This window comes from Polypterus senegalus, chromosome 12 (genome assembly GCF_016835505.1).
Source record: "Polypterus senegalus isolate Bchr_013 chromosome 12, ASM1683550v1, whole genome shotgun sequence".
NCBI classification, from domain to species: Eukaryota; Metazoa; Chordata; class Cladistia; order Polypteriformes; family Polypteridae; genus Polypterus; species Polypterus senegalus.
In genome coordinates this window covers 151,433,545-151,454,783 of record NC_053165.1, presented here as the reverse complement: position 1 = coordinate 151,454,783, position 21,239 = coordinate 151,433,545, and the positions used below count along the sequence as shown (strand labels likewise).

General features: G+C 37.9%; 1 protein-coding gene across 4 annotated transcripts in view; it reads left to right on the top strand.

Annotated features, from left to right (window-relative positions):
- dmxl2 (Dmx-like 2) overlaps positions 1-21,012 on the top strand; it is a 142,611-nt gene extending 121,599 nt beyond the window's left edge. For all 4 annotated transcript variants that reach the window (XM_039770331.1, XM_039770328.1, XM_039770329.1 and 1 more), the window contains 7 exons: positions 298-358; positions 465-595; positions 1,284-1,361; positions 9,252-9,343; positions 9,485-9,537; positions 11,378-11,595; positions 19,553-21,012. In XM_039770331.1, coding sequence (XP_039626265.1) covers positions 298-358; positions 465-595; positions 1,284-1,361; positions 9,252-9,343; positions 9,485-9,537; positions 11,378-11,595; positions 19,553-19,762 — 843 coding nt within the window. In that variant the 3' untranslated portion in view covers positions 19,763-21,012. The remainder of the gene's footprint in view (positions 1-297; positions 359-464; positions 596-1,283; positions 1,362-9,251; positions 9,344-9,484; positions 9,538-11,377; positions 11,596-19,552) is intronic.
- Positions 21,013-21,239: the final 227 nt, after the last annotated feature.

Sequence of the window (21,239 nt, the reverse complement as noted above, 5' to 3'; positions counted from 1 at the left end):
TATATTAAGCTGGATACCATAAGGCTTTAAAGAAAATGAACAAAAGATGATATTGTTGAGATAGTCTGAAAATTCTAAATAAAGATCTTGAACAACTTTATCTCGGGCTGTGATCGTCTCAGAAAAATAGCTTGACTACTTATAATTCAACATTAGTACAAATAAAAATATTGTGTTGTCATGTTTTTTGGAAATTTGCTTCTGTTTTTCATAGACGTAGTACCATTGCACCATTTATTTTCTATAATGTGTTTATTTCTGATAAATTCCATAACATCATTAAAATATCATTTACAGCTTATGAAAAGAAATTTGAACAATGTCAAAAGGATAACGTCCCACCCAGTTTACCAGTACTGTAAGTAATGCTGTCATACCTTTTAATTCAATTAAACAAGTTAAAGTATCAGTTAAATGTTGCCAAGTTTTCTTTGAGACTTATTTTTGCTTTATTATGGAATTAGATTTAACCGGAGCTCAGGATGGGAGTGTAAGAATGTTTGAATGGAATCGACCGCAGCAACTCATCTGTTTCCGTCAGGCTGGTAATGCCGGCAGGGTTACACGAGTGTACTTCAACTCACAAGGAAATAAGGTCAGTAAGTGCGTTCTGATAAATGTATGGTGTGTAACATCAGGCATTATTAAATGTGTTAATTTATCTATCCATTTGTTTTTTTTTTCCTTTGTTTTTCCAAAAATCACATCTTCAGGTATAGGGTTGTGTTTTTATATAGTACACTTTCATCTAGAGCACCAGCATAGGCTTTTTAAACCACAAAAAAAAAAAGGTGAAAGATTATTTCCATTCTGAAAAGTAAAGAAGGTTAAAGACTCAGCGTTTCAACAGTAAACTTCATCAGGACACTGCCCTCTGCTAACTCCATAGGCTCCTTGTGAGTTTGAGTGTGAACATGGATGTCACCGTATTAACAAGTCCCTAAATGAACTGGCTGTCCCTTGATGGGTTGGCTCCCTGTCCAGTGCTTGTTCCTGCTTTGCTTCTAATGCTGCTGGGACAGAATGCCCAAACTACAAAAACTGACACCCACCTCTAACCCTGAATTTGTTTAAGCAGTTTTTAGGATGTTTCATATGCCATATTTTCATGATGTACATACAGTTTACTGATTAAAGCTACAGTCTTGATTTCAGCTTTCGTAATGAGAACATCTCTACCTATAATAGCAGTGAATGACAGTACACATATACTGCAGTATTTTGTTACTTTACTTAAATTTTTGTTTTAGTTATTTTTTTCTTTCTTTTTTTTTCCTTTGTAGTGTGGCGTATCAGATGGTGAAGGAGTTTTAAGCCTGTGGCAGGTAAACCAGGCAGCAACAAATCCTAAACCCTATTTGGTAAGTAGAACAATATGGAAGCATTTAATAAAAAAAACCTTTTGCTTTGTGATGATTTTGCAACTTATAGACACAGTAATACCATTACTTGCTGTGGATAGATTCATCAACAAATTCACTTCTTGTTTTTTAAACACTTGATTTAGTGATTCAGTTTGATATATTTGATCATTAAAAATGTTAATGAAATCAAAAAATATAGCTTAGATTTCAATGCTTCAAAATCCCCAAAAAAACCTGGTCAGATTTATATATTTATATATTTAAGACCTGGAGAAGGTCTTATATAGACAGGCGTGTAGCTTTCCTAATCAAGTCCAATCAGTATAATCAAACAAAGCTGGACTCAAATGAAGGTGATCTCAAGGATGATCAGAAGAAATGTAAAGCACCAGAGTTAAATATATGAGTGTCAGTTTTTCTTTTTTAATAAATCTGCAACAATTTCAAAAATTCTTTTTTTTGTCTGTCAATATGGGGTGCTATGTGTACATTAATGAGGGAAAAAAATAATTTAAATGATTTTAGCAAATGGCTGCAATATAACAAAGAGTGAAAATTGAAGGGGGTCTGAATACTTTCTGTACCCACTGTGTGTGTGTGTGTGTGTGTGTGTGTGTGTGTGTATCTATCTATATATATATATATATATATATATATATATATATATATATATATATATATACTGCTCAAAAGAATTAAAGGAACACTTTTAATCAGATTATAGCATAAAGTCAATGAAACTTTTGGGATATTAATCTGGTCAGTTAAGTAGCAGAGGGGTTGTTAATCAGTTTCAGCTGCTGTGGTGTTAATGAAATTAACAACAGATGCACTAGAGGGGCAACAATGAGATGACCCCCAAAACAGGAATGGTTTAACAGGTGGAGGCCACTGACATTTTACCCTCCTCATCTTTTCTGACTGTTTCTTCACCAGTTTTGCATTTGGCTACAGTCAGTGTCACTACTGGTAGCATATGGCGATACCTGGACCCTACAGAGGTTGCACAGGTTGTCCAACTTCTCCAGGATGGCACATCAATACGTGTCATTGCCAGAAGGTTTGCTGTGTCTCCCTGCACAGTCTCAAGGGCATGGAGGAGATTCTAGGAGACAAGCAGTTACTCTAGGAGAGCTGGAGAGGGCCATAGAAGGTCCATAACCCATCAGCAGGACCAGTATCTGCTCCTTTGGGCAAGGAGGAACAGGATGAGCACTGCCAGAGCCCTACAAAATGACCTCCAGCAGGCCTCTGGTGTGAATCTCTGACCAAACAACCAGAAAGACTTCATGAGGGTGACCCAAGGGCCCCATGTCCTCTAATGGGCCCTAAGTTCACTGCCCAGCAGCATGCAGCTCGATTGGCATTCGCCATAGAATACCAGAATTAGCAGATGCAGCACTGGTGCCCTGTGCTTTTTACAGATGAGAGCAGGTTCACCCTGAGCACATGACAGAAGTGAAAGGGTCTGGAGAAGCCATGGAGAACATTATGCTGCCTGTAACATCATTCAGCATGAGCAGTTTGGTGGTGGGTTAATGATTGTCTGGGGAGGCATATCCATGGAGGGTCACACAGACCGCTACAGGCTTGACAAAGGCACCTTGGCTGCCATTAGGTATCAGGATGAAATCCTTGGACCCATTGTCAGACCCTATGCTGGTACAGTGGCTCCTGGTGCACGACAATTCCTGGCCTCATGTGGTGAGAGTATGCAGGCAGTTCCTGGAGGATGAAGGAATTGATACCATTGACTGGCCACCACACTTTCCTGACCTAAATCCAATAGAACACCTCTGGGACATTATGTTTTGGTCCATCCAATGCCACTAGGTTGCCCCTCAGACTGTCCAGGAGCTCAGTGATGCCCTGGTCCAGATCTGGGAGGAGATCCCCCACAACACCATCTGTCATCTCATTAGAAGCATGCACCGATGTTGTCAGGCATGTATTCAAGAACACAGGGGCCATACAAAGTGCTGCGTACAATTTGAGTTGCTGCAATTAAATTTTGGCAAAATGGACTAGCCTGCCACATCATTTTTTCACTCTGATTTTTGGGGCGTCTTTGAATTCAGGGCTCTGTAGGTTGATCATTTTCATTTCCATCAAACGATGTGGCATCCTTTCGTTCCTAACACATTACTCAGTCTATATCAGTATTGATATCCAGGAGGAATTCTTTTTCCCATTGAGATCTGATGTGTTTTCAAAGTGTTCCTTTAATATTTTTGAGCAGTTTATATATATATATATATATATATATATATATCAGCCTTGACACACACAAAAAGGTCTGGTGCAGCCACCCATATGTTTTCCCAGGCTGCAATACAGTTTTGTAAATCACACTAATGTGCACAGATTCGAGTTCAAGAGTGAACTGAGGATGATGGAAGTTGACTGGTCTTTTAAGGCAGGGAACCGAAAGTGACATCATCCTTGGGCCCGGAACTGGAAGTGCTGTTCTTAGGGCCTTAACAGGAAGTGGTATCGTTAGAGTTGAATCAGGCAGAATGTCCTGTATTTGGTCTTCAGAAATAACAGAGGAAGGTTTAGTGCACCTTTGTGCACCCTGCCATGGCGTTGAGTTACCTTCTTTTGGTCCATTCAGCTTCCTCCTTTGCACACGTGTGTGATAATATATATACATTATATATAGCATATACAGTGCATTCGAAAAGTATTCACAGCGCATCACCTTTTACAGCCTTATTCTAAAATAGATTAAATTCATTTTTTTCCTCAAAATTCTACACACAACACCTCATAATTACAACGTGAAAAAAGTTAACTTGAGGTTTTTGCAAATTTATTAAAAATAAAAAAACTGAGAAATCCCATGTACATAAGTATTCACAGCCTTTTCTCAGTACTTTGTCGATGCACCTTTGGCAGCAATACCAGCCTCAAGTCTTTTTGAATATGATGCCACAAGCTTGGCACACCTATCCTTGGCCAGTTTCCCCCATTCCTCTTTGCAGCACCTCTCAAGCTCCATCAGGTTGGATGGGAAGCGTCAGTGCACAGCCATTTTAAGATCTCTCCAGAGATGTTCAATCGGATTCAAGTCTGGGCACTGGCTGGGCCACTCAAGGACATTCACAGAGTTGTCCTGAAGTCACTCCTTTGATATCTTGGCTGTGTGCTTAGGGTCGTTGTCCTGCTGAAAGATGAACCATCGCCCCAGTCTGAGGTCAAGAGCGCTCTGGAGCAGGTTTTCATCCAGGATGTCTCTGTACATTGCTTCAGTCATCTTTCCCTTTATCCTGACTATCTCCCAGTTCCTGCCACTGAAGAACATCCCCACAGCATGATGCTGCCACCACCATGCTTCACTGTAGGGATGGTATTGGCCTGGTGATGAGCGGTGCCTGGTTTCCTCCAAACGTGACGCCTGGCATTCACACCAAAGAGTTCAATCTTTGTCTCATCAGACCAGAGAATTTTGTTTCTCATGGTCTGAGAGTCCTTCAGGTGCCTTTTGACAAACTCCAGGTGGGGTACCATGTGCCTTTTACTAAGAAATGGCTTCCGTCTGGCCACTCTACCATACAGGCCTGGTGGATTGCTGCAGAGATGGTTGTCCTTCTGGAAGATTCTCCTCTCTCCACAGAGGACCTCTGGAGCTCTGACAAAGTGACCATCGGGTTCTTGGTCACCTCCCTGACTAAGGCCCTTCTCTCCTGATCGCTCAGTTTAGATGGTCGGCCAACTCTAGGAAGAGTCCTGGTGGTTTCAAACTTCTTCCACTTACGGATGATGGAGGCCACTGTGCTCATTGGGACCTTCAAAGCAGCAGACATTTTTCTGTAACCTTCCCCAGATTTGTGCCTTGAGACAATCCTGTCTTGGAGGTCTACAGACAATTCCTTTGACTTCATGCTTGGTTTGTGCTCTGACATGAACTGTCAACTGTGGGACCTTCTATAGACAGGTGTGTGCCTTTCCAAATCATGTCACATCAACTGAATTTACCACAGGTGGACTCCAATGAAGCTGCAGAAACATCTCGAGGATGATCAGGAGAAACAGGATGAACCGGAGCTCAATTTTGAGCTTAATGGCAAAGGCTGTGAACACTTATGTACATCTGATTTCAATTTTTTTATTTTTAATAAATTAGCAAAAACCTCAAGTAAACCTTTTTTCATGTTGTCATTATTGGGTGTTGTGTGTAGAATTCTGAGGAAAAAAAATGAATTTAATCCATTTTGGAATAAGGCTGTAACATAAAAAATGTGGAAAAAGTGATGCGCTGTGAATACTTTTTATATTTATTCTTTTTTGGTCAAAGCTCAAGACTTATAGGTTTTCCGGTCAAAAATAATCTAAAGGGAAGATAATTTGAGCACAGCAGTTATAAATTAGTGGACTAAACACATATGAAACCCAGCTCTAGTTACCACTTCCCTAATTAGCAATGGTATTACTATGGCCAAGCAACTTAAAAGTTATAATTTGTATAAATGATTCCATAGAATTGCCAGCCAATATGTGTTACTCAAACTAGTTTAATGTGATACTGTGTAGTACAGTTCTGTTTCTATTCATTTTCAAATAAATAGTTTTTTAAACTTGTAAACTTTTTTTTAGCTATTGCTGTTAGTTGAATATTGTGTGTTGTTTTTTTTTTTTTCCTCTTTTTCTTATATGTTGTAGTTTACATTGATTCACTTGAAGCTTGGTACTCTTGGCCTACCTATAGTGTACTGTATCATATGTATGAGTACTTTTTGTTTTTCAGAGTCCTCGTTTAAAATAAATCAAACTTACGCACTTTGAAATTAATGATAATCATCTACTTAGGTACCATCTGTAAGCCTGAAATTTTTACACTTAAATTTGTTTTCATAGTCTTAAGATTGTATTAACTAAACAATTGTAAATAAAACAAAGCATGCTTGCAAATATATGGCATGCCTGTTGGTGTAAGTAGAAGTGAATACGCTGTGGAAGTTATAGAAAAGTGCTCTATAGTCTAAGTTTACTGGGCTAGCTACAGACCTTGTAGTGTAAGTGAGACTAACCTGCTCAAATTTGATTGTTTTCATTGGCTCCTAATTCATTTTACTTAACCCAGTTTACTGGGCAATGGGTGCAGCACTGGTCACACAGATCAATGCAGCTGTATATTGTATGCAGTTCAGTTGGAGAGCACACACACACACACACCTAAGTAATATAACATGAATGTCTTTGGAATTTGTGAGAAATCTCTAGTAGATATATGGAGTGATGTCACCAGGATTTGAACAAAATCACCCTTGGAACTCTGGGGCAGAAACATTGAGTACCAAACTGGCGTCATGGTAGATTTCGTACCCTTTTTTGTGGATGTGCAGTTAAGTTTGACTAGAACTGTAGACAGGCCTGTTATCAGCGAGTGTGTGTATACATAAATGAACGAGTAGTCTGGGTCAAGGTTGATTGCGTTCAGTGTCACTGGAACAGATTTCAACTCCCCAGTGATCCAGTAATGAAATAAGCAACTTCAGAAAATGAATGAATAGCTACAGAAAACATTACATACATTAAAGGCAAACTGGGCAATGTGGGTAGTACAGTTTCCTATGCTTTTACTTTACACATTCAGCATCCTGGGTTTAGTCTAGTCCTTTTCTCTGTGGTATTTGAGCATTCTACCTGTACATGTGTGGATTTTTCCTTCAGCTTCTTTTAAAAATAGGCAGGTTAATCTAATATGTGAGTCCTAAGAGTGGGCACTGTGATGGACTGGGCCCTCACCTGCACTGTTAACCCTGGAAACAAAACTGAATGGTATGGCAGTCCACCGCAGGACATAACCCACAAGATGTGCAGGGTCTATTTAAAGTTTGTGTTTAATAATAATAATGATTCTTTGCATTTATATACCGCTTTTCTCACTACTCAAAGCGCCCAGCAATTGCAGGTTAAAGGCCTTGCTCAAGGGCCCAACAGAGCAGAGTCCCTTTTGGCATTTACGGGATTCGAACCGGCAACCTTCCGATTGCCAGTGCAGATCCCTAGCCTCAGAGCCACCACTCCACCTTTGTTGCCAGGAGTGGGGTGTTCTATATTACTTTGTGATGAAAAGGCGCCAGATGCTGATATGGACAAACATGGTACAGGGTTGGAAAAAACAATGTCCAATAATTTTATTTAAGCAGCACCAAAAAAAGATTCTAGAAATTGTGATTAAGAAATATGAATTAACAAGTCACCATTTAAGTGTCATTCTTTAGCCAGACTTTTAAGCTATATATGAGACTAGACAGAAACAAGATGATGGTGATAGTTGTCATTGGTGACGGAGAACTGCATCAGTGACTAATCTAACTACACATCCATCTTCTGAACAAGCTTAATGCAATTGTGGAGAATGAAATCTACTCTCCCTGCAGGCTTCCATAGTTTAGATGCCAGTATATTAAAGGGCGCATTCACTTTTATGGGCCCAATTTAAAATCCCTGGTTACCCTAACATGCATCTCAGAGATGTGGGAGGAAACCCTGGGGTATCTGTAGGATAATGCACAAAAAAGGACCCTGACTTTGGAGAGACAGTGTTAACTCCAGTGCATTCAGGCAGCATTGTTAACCCCTGCCTCACTGTGCCACCCCATTATTTTGAATCTAATTAGTGCAGTATTGGGATGATTGCTAAAAGATAAAACTTTTTTTTGTTTTCTTACTCAGTCAATGCAGTCATCTAACAGAGAAAATAAATAAAATATAAAGTTTTCATTTTTGACTTTTTACATAGACAGATTGATAGGTAGCAGTTTGCTTATTCCTGGGAGAGTTCTTTTTTTTTTTTAGAAGCTCAATAAATTTATATTATTATACTATGGCAAAAAACACCCTGTCAGTTTTCACCTGAATAACTAAACAGAAAGAAAATGAAAACTTCTGCCTTGGCTAAAGGTAAAGCGAGCTGCCATAGTAAGGCATTGTAAAGGCAAATTTCCATTGGTGTGAAGGAGCCTCAGAGACATAGTGCCTTGTTATTATGTTTTGGAGTTTAAAATTCTATTCCTTTTGGAAGTGAAAGCCGGTCAAAAGGCTGAAATTGATTTCCTATTAACACAAGGGCACAGGAGTTACTTCATATTTAAGGTAATCCATTTCCACGTGAAATGCATAGACCAATGCCCAGTATCAGCAGAATGAAGCTTTCTTTCTGTCCCAAAATATGCTGCACAACAGTGAATTGTACTTTATTTGTTGAAATGCAGTCTTTGTACAAAAGGGATCCTCCTTGCATTGTCTAAACCTGCTTTATCATGAGCAGAGTCATGAGGACATATGGGATCATCTGTGTTCTAATCATCTTCTACGGGTCAAGGTCACAGAGAACCAGTGCACGACCCAGCAGCATGTGAGGCACAGTCCCCCAAACACATTTACTCGCATCAAGCCATTTAACCTAATGAGCATTTGTTTGCGATGTGGGAAGAAATCCAGAGTAGATGATCCCATCCTCCCCAGACCTCTGCAGATTAAAAGTACAGCACCCTTAGCTGCGTGTGTCTGTCCCACTATTGATAAATGCTGTCAGATATTTGTCATCCACATTATTTGACAAATGCTATGATTGACTGTGCTGCCTTTTGTCGTGTGGTTTACATATTTAGGCTTTAAAATGTGCTGATGACCTCAAAGCATGAGTAGTTTTCCAGACAGACCATTGGCCCTCTGTATTGTACTGTAGATAATAACGTAACAGACATAACTTTATGATTAAAGATCAAGAAGTGAAAGTGAGTCTCTGAAGCAAGGGGGTATTGTGTTCCTGTCACTGTATGGCCTAAAGTCTGTCTCTCTAGGTATGTGACCTTAGAATATGTACAGGAATTGCTGTGTAATGAGAAAGACTGATTACTTATCATTATTTTAATTTAGAGCTGGCAGTGCCACAGTAAAGCAACCAGTGATTTTGGATTCATTACATCCTCAAGCCTTATAGCTACAGCTGGCCAATCCAATGACAACAGGTATGGATTTTATTAATTACATGCTTATATAAAAATGTAGTACTTAAGTGGTTATAAAAATTGTAAATATGTATGTACAAGTGAATATTTTTGATCGAACTAGAATATATGTTTATGTTGTAACTTGTTTTTCATTTATAGAAATGTATGTTTATGGGATACACTGATTTCACCAAACAACAGTTTAGTACATGGTGAGTGTATTCTTCTTCTTCTTCTTCTTCTTCTAATTATTATTATTATTATTATTTAGTCTTTCACTGATTTATTTTCTTGTTATAAAATATATGAACTTATAATGTAATTTCAGTATCATTGACAGAGTGAATGATATTGAAATTACATTATAAGTTCAATATAAGGTTATTGACGTTTGCCCAATGATCCAGATATCATCATAATATCTGCTGAAAAATAGCATGCAGAGGACTGAGTCATCTTGAATTGGAAAAAAAATAGCATAGTCGTTTTAGGACGGGCAGTGTCAGTAACCTCTGCATAGTAATTTTTGCTGATGCCTGTGGTCGCTTTTCACAAGATGAGAATCTAATTCATTTGCATTTGGATTTGGAGAAACAGTCATTGCTTCCCTAACTGAACTTGTCTAATTTAAGCATTTGTGCACCAAGTACATTCTCTGACTGATAGACACCTAATGAAGATTCTCAGTGGAATAGAAGAATCATAATGTTTAAAAAGAGATCTCTCCCTCTGTTTCTCTTAAGTTTACAATAGATTGCCGGTTCCCTTGCTGTGCTTTATGGATATTACAGCAGTTTTTATAGCCAGGTGCCCTTTTACACACCAACCTTGGTTTTGACAAATAGAAGATCAGTAATCCGATGTAACCCAAAAATAACAGTGGCAATAAAACTGAACAGAAACACACAGAAAAGCAAAGGCTTTTAAATTTTTCTTAATCTTAACATCTTATTACTTACTCATGGCTCTAACATTATTGTCAAGCTTGCTAACAACAATAAACAGGCTTCTCTTGAACGTCAGCAAGACAAATTTTGGACTGTGGATTTTGGGAGAAAACAGCAAAGGCGCTACCACCTCCACTAGTATTAACAGCACTCAGGAGGCGAATGTGGACCTGGCCTGGTCCAAACACATTGACGCCAAGGTGAAGAAGACATGACAATGTTTTTACCACGTCAGATACCTCAGAGATGTTAGGCCGCTCCCAGAAACACATCATGGAAAGTGTCCCAACAGGAAGTATTACCTCCTGGTTTGGAAATGGCACACAACAAGACCACAAGGCCCTGATCAGAGTGGAACAGACAGCTGTGCACGTCATTGGGTGTGCACTCTGCAGCTTCCAGGACTTCTATACCAAGCGACGTCAGACCAGAGCAAAGACAATTATCAGAGATACCAGCCCAGCCATTCTAACAGCAGCCTCTTCTCTGTGCTACTTTCCGAAAAATGCTACCGCTGTCTGCAGAGCCGTTCAGATGGACCACCGACCATCTGCATTCTAAATGAGGACAGTGCTTAGAGCTACACTCGACACACTGATGCCGTATTATGAAGTATAAAGGCTCAACACGCTGAAGACGTTATCCTTTGTACACTTCCACCCTTTTTCACGTGACATATGTTTAATTTTCCAGATTCTTTTGTGTCGTGTGTGTATGCTTATATTATTTTGATATTCATCTATACTGTATATATATTTACAATATTAATATATTACACAATACTATTGTTGCATATATTGATATTTATAGAGTTATGTATTTTTTATTTATTTTATTTACAGTATATTCTTTTCCTAATACAGTCTTAGAGTTTAGCAGCTAAGCAGTTCACTACATATTGTACTGTGTATAACTGTATGTGGCGGATAAAATTTGGTTTGGTTTGTTTTCTTTCACGTTTAAGTTTAAAATAAATATTTGCATTCTTAGTATACATTAGCTAATTGCAGAATGCTTTTCACCAAAATGGTAATATTGCTATGGAAATCATTTTTTTTTGTTTTGAAAGGATGACTTACTGCGATTTTTCTGCTGTTTTCAATAGCCTTTCCCTGCCATGAGAATGGCGCCACTGTGCTGCAGTATGCACCTAAGCAGCAACTCATCATATCAGGAGGAAGGAAAGGCTTCATCTGCATCTTTGACATAAGGCAGAGACAACTGCTTCATACCTTCCAAGCTCATGACTCGGCCATCAAAGCCCTTGCAATGGATGCTATGGAGGATTATTTTGTCACAGGTTCTGCAGAAGGAAATGTGAAGGTAAAAGCAACACAAGAATAATACTACGTCAGTGTTCTTTTGCTATAAACTCCATTTCCAAAAAAAAAAAAACTTGGGACAACTTGTATAAAATGCAAATACAAAACAGAAAATGGGGTTTTGGAAATGGTCTTATTTAATAGTTAATTCAAAAGAGTACAAAGATGAGATATATAATGTTTTATCACATAAACTTAAAATACATTTGTAAATATAATCTAATTATATGCCTCCAACACAACAACAAAAACAACAATATTTATTTATATAGCACATTTTCATGCAATGATATAGCTCAAAGTGCTTTACAGGATGAAGAAAGAGAAAAAAGGCAAAATATATTAAAAAAATTAAATAAAATTAGGCAATACTATTTAACATAGAACAAAAGTCAGGTCCGATGGCCAGGGAGGTACGGAATCCGAGAGAGAACGTGCAATATCTTGTTTTAAATTGTCCCCATAAGATAACAGACTCATTTTATCGAGATCTCGAGAAAATGAACTTTTTCTCGAGATAGCAGAATAATTTTATCACGATCTCGATGTAACTTAACCTTTGCTCCTGGCATCGGGCTCGCTTACATTTCAACGCCTGTACAGCTGAAGCCTTGCTAACTGTCTTCTTAAATGAAGGATTCGAAGGTTATTGTTTTCTAAACTAAGGCATAAACATCAAACATTTCAGCCTGCGTCACCCCTTGATTGAACAATAATGTGACGCGCTGATCAATACAGTTCTGCTGTTCTGCCATTTCAAGCAGGACGTGCCTTCAATAAGCTAAATGTTAAACATTAGATACAATCATTTCATAAGTTCAAGAAAACAAGATCTTTTGTTTTCTCGAGATCTCAATAAAATTTGTCCGCTGTCTCGAGGAAACAATTTTAAAAAATAACGATATTGCACGTCCTCTCTCGGCTTCCGTAGGGAGAACAGAAAAAACAAAAATAATTGCAGACAGCTGGAGAAAAAAAAAAATAAAATCTGCAGGGGTTCCGAAGCCACGAGGCCACCCAGCCCCCTCTAGGCATTCTACCTAACATAAATGACCTCAATCAGTCCTCGTGGTTTTCAGGCTTCACACGGAAGAACTTTATGATAATGGTCATGTGGACTTCCGGCAACACATTCCATAAAGGTTGAGATGGGTGCTTCATTAAGGTGTCAAAAACTTTCCACCAGTAAATAGTTAACAGGCAGTAGTATATCACAGTAGTGTATCGGTCAAGGCTCTCCACTTTGCAGTAAACTACATGAGTAAGTATTTGAGCAGTTTTGAAGTAACATTTTTCAATGTAAGTTTGCAGAAAATGTAGGGATTTCACCATATACAGTCCATAACATCTTAAAACATTTAAAGAATCCCAGGAAATTGGTCTGCATAAAGGGCAAGATCGCAGATCATAACAAATTTATGCCAATATTGAATGCCTGTGATCGTGATCTTCTGTTATGTATATAACCACATATGATCTGGAGCACTTTGGTAAACACTGTTCATTGCAGCATCTACAAATGCAAGCTATAACTGTACAAAGCAAAGCACAAACACCATACATCGGCAGCATCCAGAATCGCCAGTGACGTCTTTGGCCAAAAGCTTAACTGAGATGGACTGTTGCACAGTGGAAATGCATGCCGTGGTCTGACAAATCTACCTTTCTCCTTGTTTTTGGAATACTGTGTTTTCTGGGGCCAAAGAAGTTCTAAAGCCAGCTTTTGTCCTGGTGTTAGTGCCTATGGCATGGAAAACTTGCACATTGGCAAAGGGTACCATTCACATTACATACATATTTTAGAGCAACATATGCTGCTATCTAGGAAATGTTTTTTTCAAGGACTACTTCAGAAAGATAACACCAAGCCACATCCGGCGTGTGCTAAAAAGTGGCTTTGCAATCAGAGAGTGCTGTTGTTAGACTGGCATGCCAGCAGTACAAACGTGTGGTGCATTATGAAGTGCTAAATACGTCAATGGAGACCTAGGACTGCTGAGCAGCTGATGTCCTCTCAAGTAATAAAAGGATAAAACAATCCCACTTTTAACATTGCCGCAATTAACGTCTTATTTTTCAAAGTGATTATTGAATGGTGCAACAAGAAAAGGTCATATGACACAGTGGGAAGTGCACTGCTGCAGTCAGCTCTTTGTGTGAGTGCATATTTAGTAAAATAAGTGAAGTTGATTAGTTTACATTTTACATATCTTATCTCTATACTGTTTTCAATCAAATTAATTAGTAATAAGAGTATTTACAAATCACTACATTCTATTTTTATTTGCATGTTACATCCTGTCCCAACTTTTTTTGGAAACGAGGTGGTAGATAGCAAAGTGGTTGGTGCTGCTTTCTCTTGAGCCCTGGGTTTGAACCCCCGCATAGGCATTGACTGCGTGATTTTGCAAATGAATCTTAATTTATCTCGTTTAATTATTTGTCTATTACTATTGCAATGTGCCTACCCTCCTTGTGTAGCTCCTTAGACTTTACAAGTCACATATTAATTAGGCTTACATTCTCACACCTTCCAGTGTGTAAGTGCTACATTTTTGTGATTGCTCTGTTGGGGAAGTAGGTTGGTAGATAAATAATTAAACTGGATAAATTGTGAGTGAGCGTAACATTGTGGCTATCCGGTCATTCCAGATGCAGCTAATGGAGATTCAGCCTGTTTGCCATTAGGTACAACAGGGCTCAGTCCAATGGTATTGTGTAGGCCTGACAGTATATTTGATACTGCATTTTAATTTACTTTTTCCATAACTCAGCTGGTGATGTTGTTTATTATAGTAGACACACCATAAATCAAAGATATATTAAATAATAGAGTGAGTTTTGGGGATATTATTTGTTGCAGCTTTCAGCCTGCAGTCTAATTCCAGTGAATGGCATTTTAATTTGGTATGGGTCAGAATGAAAGTCAGAAGCCTCACTAGGCCCTCAAACACTGCTTTAAAGAAATGTGAATTGGCTCTCTCACGCAAAAGCAAACTCTATGAAGTAGTGTTTGGACATTTTCTTTTATCTTTGTTGTTTGTGAAAATCCTTAGTGTCTGCTAGTTCTTTGATAAGAACTGTGAGGTAAAGTAAAACGAGAATGCCATACTGAAGCAACAGCGTGGGTGACAGAAATTCCCACATGAAGTAATCAAATTAAAGGAACAGACTGTTCAGACATTCATGAAGTAGAGAGAACAGTGCCTGAGTCTGTACCACTGAGTCTTAATCAGTGCCTTGTGCAACATAAGGCAGGCTTGGTCTAAGGTTTTAAGAAATAACAGATTAGTAAAGCTTATCTAATCTAATAACATGCAAAGCGAAATGTCATTCACTGACATTATTTTATAGATAAAACTTCATTTTTGCATTCCAAAGTAAAAATAGTGTAATTTCCATATTATAAGAATATTTGGTATTGTGCTGTTTAGTAATTTTGTTTTGGCTTAAATAAGATAAAGAAACTGACTATAGTGGAAACCCATTGATAAAAACATGATTTGTCTAGCATATATATAAAAATAACCTCTTCAAAAGCCTTGCTTTTTAAATACAGCTGCATAAAAGTGTGTGAACCCTTTGGAATGACATTCATTTCTGCATTAATTACTGTCTAGTATTGACAGGAGGCAGTTTATTTATTTCTGTGTTAATTGTTCAAGCAGATTGTAATATCAGGGATGCTGAATGGCAGTTAGAGAGGAATACTACAGATAAGGTGAAAGATGAACCAAAGAGGATTATTTCAGTTTTGTAGGAGTAAAAAGGGAGGAGATAAGGTGTATCAGGAATAGTAAGGAACAATCTATATAATAAAAGCCCAGTGCGGTGTCCGGGTCCGCGTTCCTTTTGGCTGGATAGCCGCCCCAGTCCGTCCCCTCTCAGAATTCCTGCTTATCCCCCTCCGTTCTTTCCCCTTTGCTTTTATTTTTCCTGTTCCCGAAAATCTTTTCAAAACAAAAGTAAAGAAATACACAGAGCGTCACATTAACGTCTTCTCCCCTCTGCCTATTAAATAATCAATAAAATGAAATAAAAAAATCACGAAAGAAACAGAAACCACAACCTACCCTTACAGCGTCCACCGCGCTTCTGGCGTTACAGCCAAACACGTGGTGTATGCAGGTTATGAGGTGTGACGCTAATTAACGCCTGTACTACAACAGATTATATTGTTCATATACTATTAACTATTTACAGGGATCAACTCTTTTGGGGAAGTTCATAAAAATAAAAAAAAAAATTAAATTATAAATAACATGTGCACTTGAGTATTTCGAGCCCTGCGTCTGAGTCGGATGGTTCCTCTGGTCACCAATTCGTGTGTTTCACTATGCCCACTATGCCTTTCCGTCTTCAGCTACCCATGTGCACTTGTACGGAGGAGACCTTACGGAACAATGCCGAAACGAAAGGCAACTGAAACCCCTACAGAGAGAGAAGACAGATTACGGCGTGATCGTGAAAGAAAGAGGCAAAAGCGTGCCAATGAGACACCCGACGAGAGGTCCTTACAATTGAGTCCTTCAACTGTGGTCATCCAACGCGCAGCATAGGGCGCGCCAAATTGCTAGTTAGAATATAAAAACCAATGAAGCAGGGAATGCTCTAAACTTGCATTGTTCAGGTGTTTTTACATGTTAAGAAGTGGATAACCTCTGACCAGTAACCTGGACTACTTAAAGATGTACCGAGTGATTTGGAATTTGTAAAGGGAGAAGTGTGGCTGAGATTTAATAGGCTAAAAACCTAATAAATCACCAGGACTAAATGACATTTATCACAGAGTTTAAGGAGGTCAGTGAGGGCAGATATAAACCCTTGACGCATATTTTTTGAAAGTCACTTTGTTACGGAGGTGTTGAATTAGACTCAACTTGTGACTTGTGATGAAGTTCTTTGTAGAAAATGCAGCCGCCACAGTTTATCCGACAACAAGTCAGAAAGAGAAGACGTCCAAATAATTATTTATTCAAATACAAATCCATGCCACTCATATCTTCAAGAAGTTGATTACACCAAGGCTAGATGATGATTATATAAATAATATGTATGTGTTTGTGTGTGGTTTCCTTCAACAAAACAGAAGAAAATAAGGGAAATATTCATTTAAAACTACCATAATAAATGCAAATAATAACTAAGAACATGACTGAACTAAATACTGTATGATAATAATATACCGAGGAAACTGCAATGAACAGTATTATACGGTATCAGTTAATAATTAATATAAAGCTGTTTTTTACTTAAAATGTTATACACATTGCAATGTCATTAATCAAGCTTGAAAGTATTGGAACAGTTTAAACAACATTATGAGTGGATAGATAGATGGATACATACATACATACTTTATTAATCCCAAGGGGAAATTCACATACTATTCATAAAATGTAATATTTAAGTATTACTAGCTACAAATAATAGATTTAAAAATACAACTATCTGAACAAAATATAATAAATGATTATGAAATAACATACAGTATAATTGCTTAACAATTACAGTATATATACGTAGACATTACTTTTACACCTGCAGTGAGCTGGCGCCCTGCCCAGGGATGTTTCCTGCCTTGCGCCCTGTGTTGGCTGGGATTGGCTCCAGTAGACCCCCGTGACCCTGTAGTTGGGATATAGCGGGTTGGATAATGGATGGATGGATTACTTTTACACGATAATGAAGCCATATTATATTGACAGAATGCCCACAGTGATTACGCTTCAGAGACTGGAATGGAATAAATATGATGAATCCTGCTGAAGATGAGAATTTATTTGAGAAGTCTCTTGTAACGATTAACTGTAGACAACTTATTCGAGAAGTCTCTTGTAACGATTAACTGTAGACAACTTATTCGAGAAGTCTCTTGTAACGATTAACTGTAGACATCTTAACAGGAGATGCCACAAGTCGGCCATTCCTTCGGAGTTGGCTGATGCAATAACTCTGGGGTGGATATCTACTCCAGGGCAGGGCAAACGTGCTTGGGCCAGTCTCCTCAGGACTTTACAGACAGACAGGTTATACTAAAAGATTATTGGCTGCACAGTGGATAGCAACCTGTAGAGGACATTCAGGGTTGAAATCAGTAACCGACTATAACTGAATAAGGGATATTTTGTGCACACTTTGTACTGGAGAAATTCCTAAGGACTGGAAAATAGCAAATATTATCATGTTATATAAAAAGGGTAACTAGACAGACCAGTCAGCTTAATGTGCATCACAGTTAAATGAACGGATGGAATTACTAAGGAGCCAATTGAGCTGTCAATACCAAGAACAGGAGTATTAATAATTTGTCAACATGAGGTGAGACGGAGGCAGTCATGCATCACTAATAAGCTGAAATTCTAAAAGGAAGCAACTTTAAGAGAGGTGCATATAATGTTATTTTTCTTGATTGTCGGAAAAAAACAATGTAACCTACATGGTTGAGTGATCAAACTAAAACAAGTGAGAATCCAAGGTGTAATTTGTAGATGGGTGCAAAATGGGCTAAAATTCAGAAAGCAAAGACATACGGTGAGGGGAACCTTGTCCGAATTTGGGGCTATTAAAAATGGTGACCCTCAGAGGTCAGTGCTTATATAAATAATCTGGATAGCAATATAAACTACAAGCTGGTTAAGTTTGCGGATGATGCCTAACTAGGTGTAATGGCACCAACCTAGAATTTTTACAGAGGAACTTGGACAGACTATGGTCTTGAGCAGATTTGTGGCAAAAGAAACTTAATGTAAGTAAATATAAGGTATTGCACGCAGGAAGCAAAAATGTTAGATTTGACTGCACGGTGGTGGGGGGAGGAGTTGGGGGAGGATCTAAACCTTGAACTTTGGCCTGATAAGAAGGTCCTGCTAGTCACAGTGGGCTCATTACTATCTACATAAAGGCAGTGGACAGAAGCCATTAAGAGGGCCAAAAGAATGTTAGGTTATTATAACTTAAAGGGTTGAAAGTTGATGGTGATTATGTTTGAGCTTTCCAGAGCATTAGTGAGATTTCACCTGGAGTAATGTGTGCATTTTTCTTTCTTGTGCATCTGCTTTTCTAAGTTTTACAGTAATTTAGTTGTAGTGTTCATTTACACAAAGTATTACAGTACTTGAGGAAGCGCGTGCTGCGTAGTTTTGCAGCTGGTACATCGTGTAAGGAGAGAACAGCCAGGTAAACTTTAGAAAAGAGATGAACCAGAATATTGTTTTTTTACAGTAAAGAAAGTGGAGTAATAAACAGATAAAGAAATCTGAAAAGTCGTCTTGTGCAGAGAGGAACAACAAATGCATACGTTGTCCAGTTACACTGGAAAAAAGTGGCCTGTCTTCATCAAAAATTCAAAGAGGAAGCAGCTTTAATGAGTTTTTCATTTTGTCCTTTATTTCAAGTGGACATTGCTTGTCTGAGTGTGAACAGTGAGTGAGCTTGTGTTAAATAAGGCTGCTTACATTTTTAATTACAATGAACTCACCCTGGTTCCTTATTAAGCAATACTCTTGTTAGTTTAAGAGCCAAATGTGTCTATTGTACGTGTTTGAACTGTGGCATGTAATTATGACAAATATTTTCTTTACTTTTATGCCACAGGTATTATAGATACATATGTTGTGTGCATGTTTTCTTAGAATTAGAAGTATGTACTTAGTTTTGTTTCTTTATTGTATTTGTTATGGTCATTGAACAATTTACATTTTTATTAAACCTGTGATCTGCAATTTAACTGTAAAAATACCAAGGAGAACATTTTAATTTAAAACATAAATCCTTCTGTCATCTATCATACAAGAGCTTAGTTAAGAAAAATTTTAAAGGCTAGAGAAAAAAAAAAAGTCAGTATTGGAATTGGCCAATTCAAGAATGCAAAATCGATGATCAGCATCAGCTGATATTTGGTATTGAAGCGTCTTTAATGGCCATGTTTGTGCCTCCTTTTTTTTTTCCTCCAACAGGTGTGGAAGTTAACAGGACACGGACTCCTGCATTCATTTTCCAATGAACATGCCAAGCAGTCTATATTCAGAAATATTGGTGCTGGAGTGATGAAAATCGAAACGTGTCCTGGAAATCGCATCTTTACATGTGGAGCCGATGGAACCCTGAAAATGAGAGTTCTTCCTGACCACTACAACATACCCGCTAGCATATTCGACATCTTATAGTGAGGGGAGAAGAGAGAGACGTTTTAGCATTTAGCTAGCTGGCTGTGATTATTCCTGATTAGTAAACATCCAACAAATATTTTCCCAGGAACAAAAAGAGATAAAGCCATTTATAACTGAGTTCCAATGATATAGTTTATTTCCAAATTTGTTTTAAGGTATATTCTATAAGAGAGCTATGCATGAATCATATTCGTAAAAGCAGCGCAATTGCAGGTTGTTGGTAGTGCTTTGTAAAAGCAGAATTTTTCAAATGTGTGTATGTTGTAATTTTGTGCCCACAAGCTGGAACTGTTAGCTTCTACTACCAACAATGTTGTACTGTTACTAAGGTGAGTCAGTGGTTTACGGTGTGAACTGATTTGTTGGATCTGCTTTCTGTTTCTGCTGCTTACACAGTATGACAAAAAAAAAAATGACTTCTAGCATTGTCCTGCCTGCTAGTAAAAAAACGAAGATTGTGGTCGGAGTGTCCCGTTTGTTTTATGTGGCATCATCACGCTGTTTTGAAACACGTATAAAAAAGTGATTGTGAGAACGCAAAACTCTGAATGATGTGAAATACTGTATATGTAATTTATGTTCTCTTTATTTAGTAGTACATGACATTCCATTGTTGACACGCAATTTGAAGCAGAATGTTTCATAGTTACTTTGCACATGATATTGATTTTCTTTTGGAGGGCATTCTTTTATAATTATTGCCTTTACGAGGGTAAAGTATGTTTAATAGACAATGAACACGACGACACTACATGTTTTAGTGTTATTTTTATTATTTCTCCACAGCGTTTTAACATTGTATGCAAGTCTTGGGGAAATCTAGAACAATATAAATACCTACATATAAAAAACACTATTTAAAAAAAATACTGTATGAATGTCTGGCTTTATTTGGCAAATAGAAATTAGTTTTGAAATACTTTTAATAAATTATTTATTTACCATCACACTTTGTACAAAATTAGAGGTTTTCTGCTTTGTCTGCCTGTAACATAACAGCTAAAAGTCTTATTTTTGGTTAAATATTTTTAGCACATTCATGTTTTAAAGTTCGTCACATCCGTCTCTGTGTTCTATTTGTTACTTCATGTCATTTCTTACGTTTATTCCCTTTATTGTCTGTGAAGTGCGGATTATCTAGAAAATGGATTTCATAAGGGGAGAACTGAATCTTTGTGCAAATGAACATTTGACTGTGACGTCATCAGATTTATCTTTGTAAGTTAAATAAATTTTTATTTCAGCACCGTCTGTTGTTTTTATTGTTGCCCAAAAAAAAATATCTGAGCATTTTTGTTTCTGTATTTCGGCCGTTCACATTTTGTCGTTCAACGCAAATGTTTTTTTTTTTTTTTAACTATTACTTATGCATTGTGGGATTAGGCTGTCTAATATCTGCACACCTATTCTAATCACATGTGACCCCAGCCTGATGCGATCATTTATGGTCCCTGCCTGAAAGATCTGCCCTTGC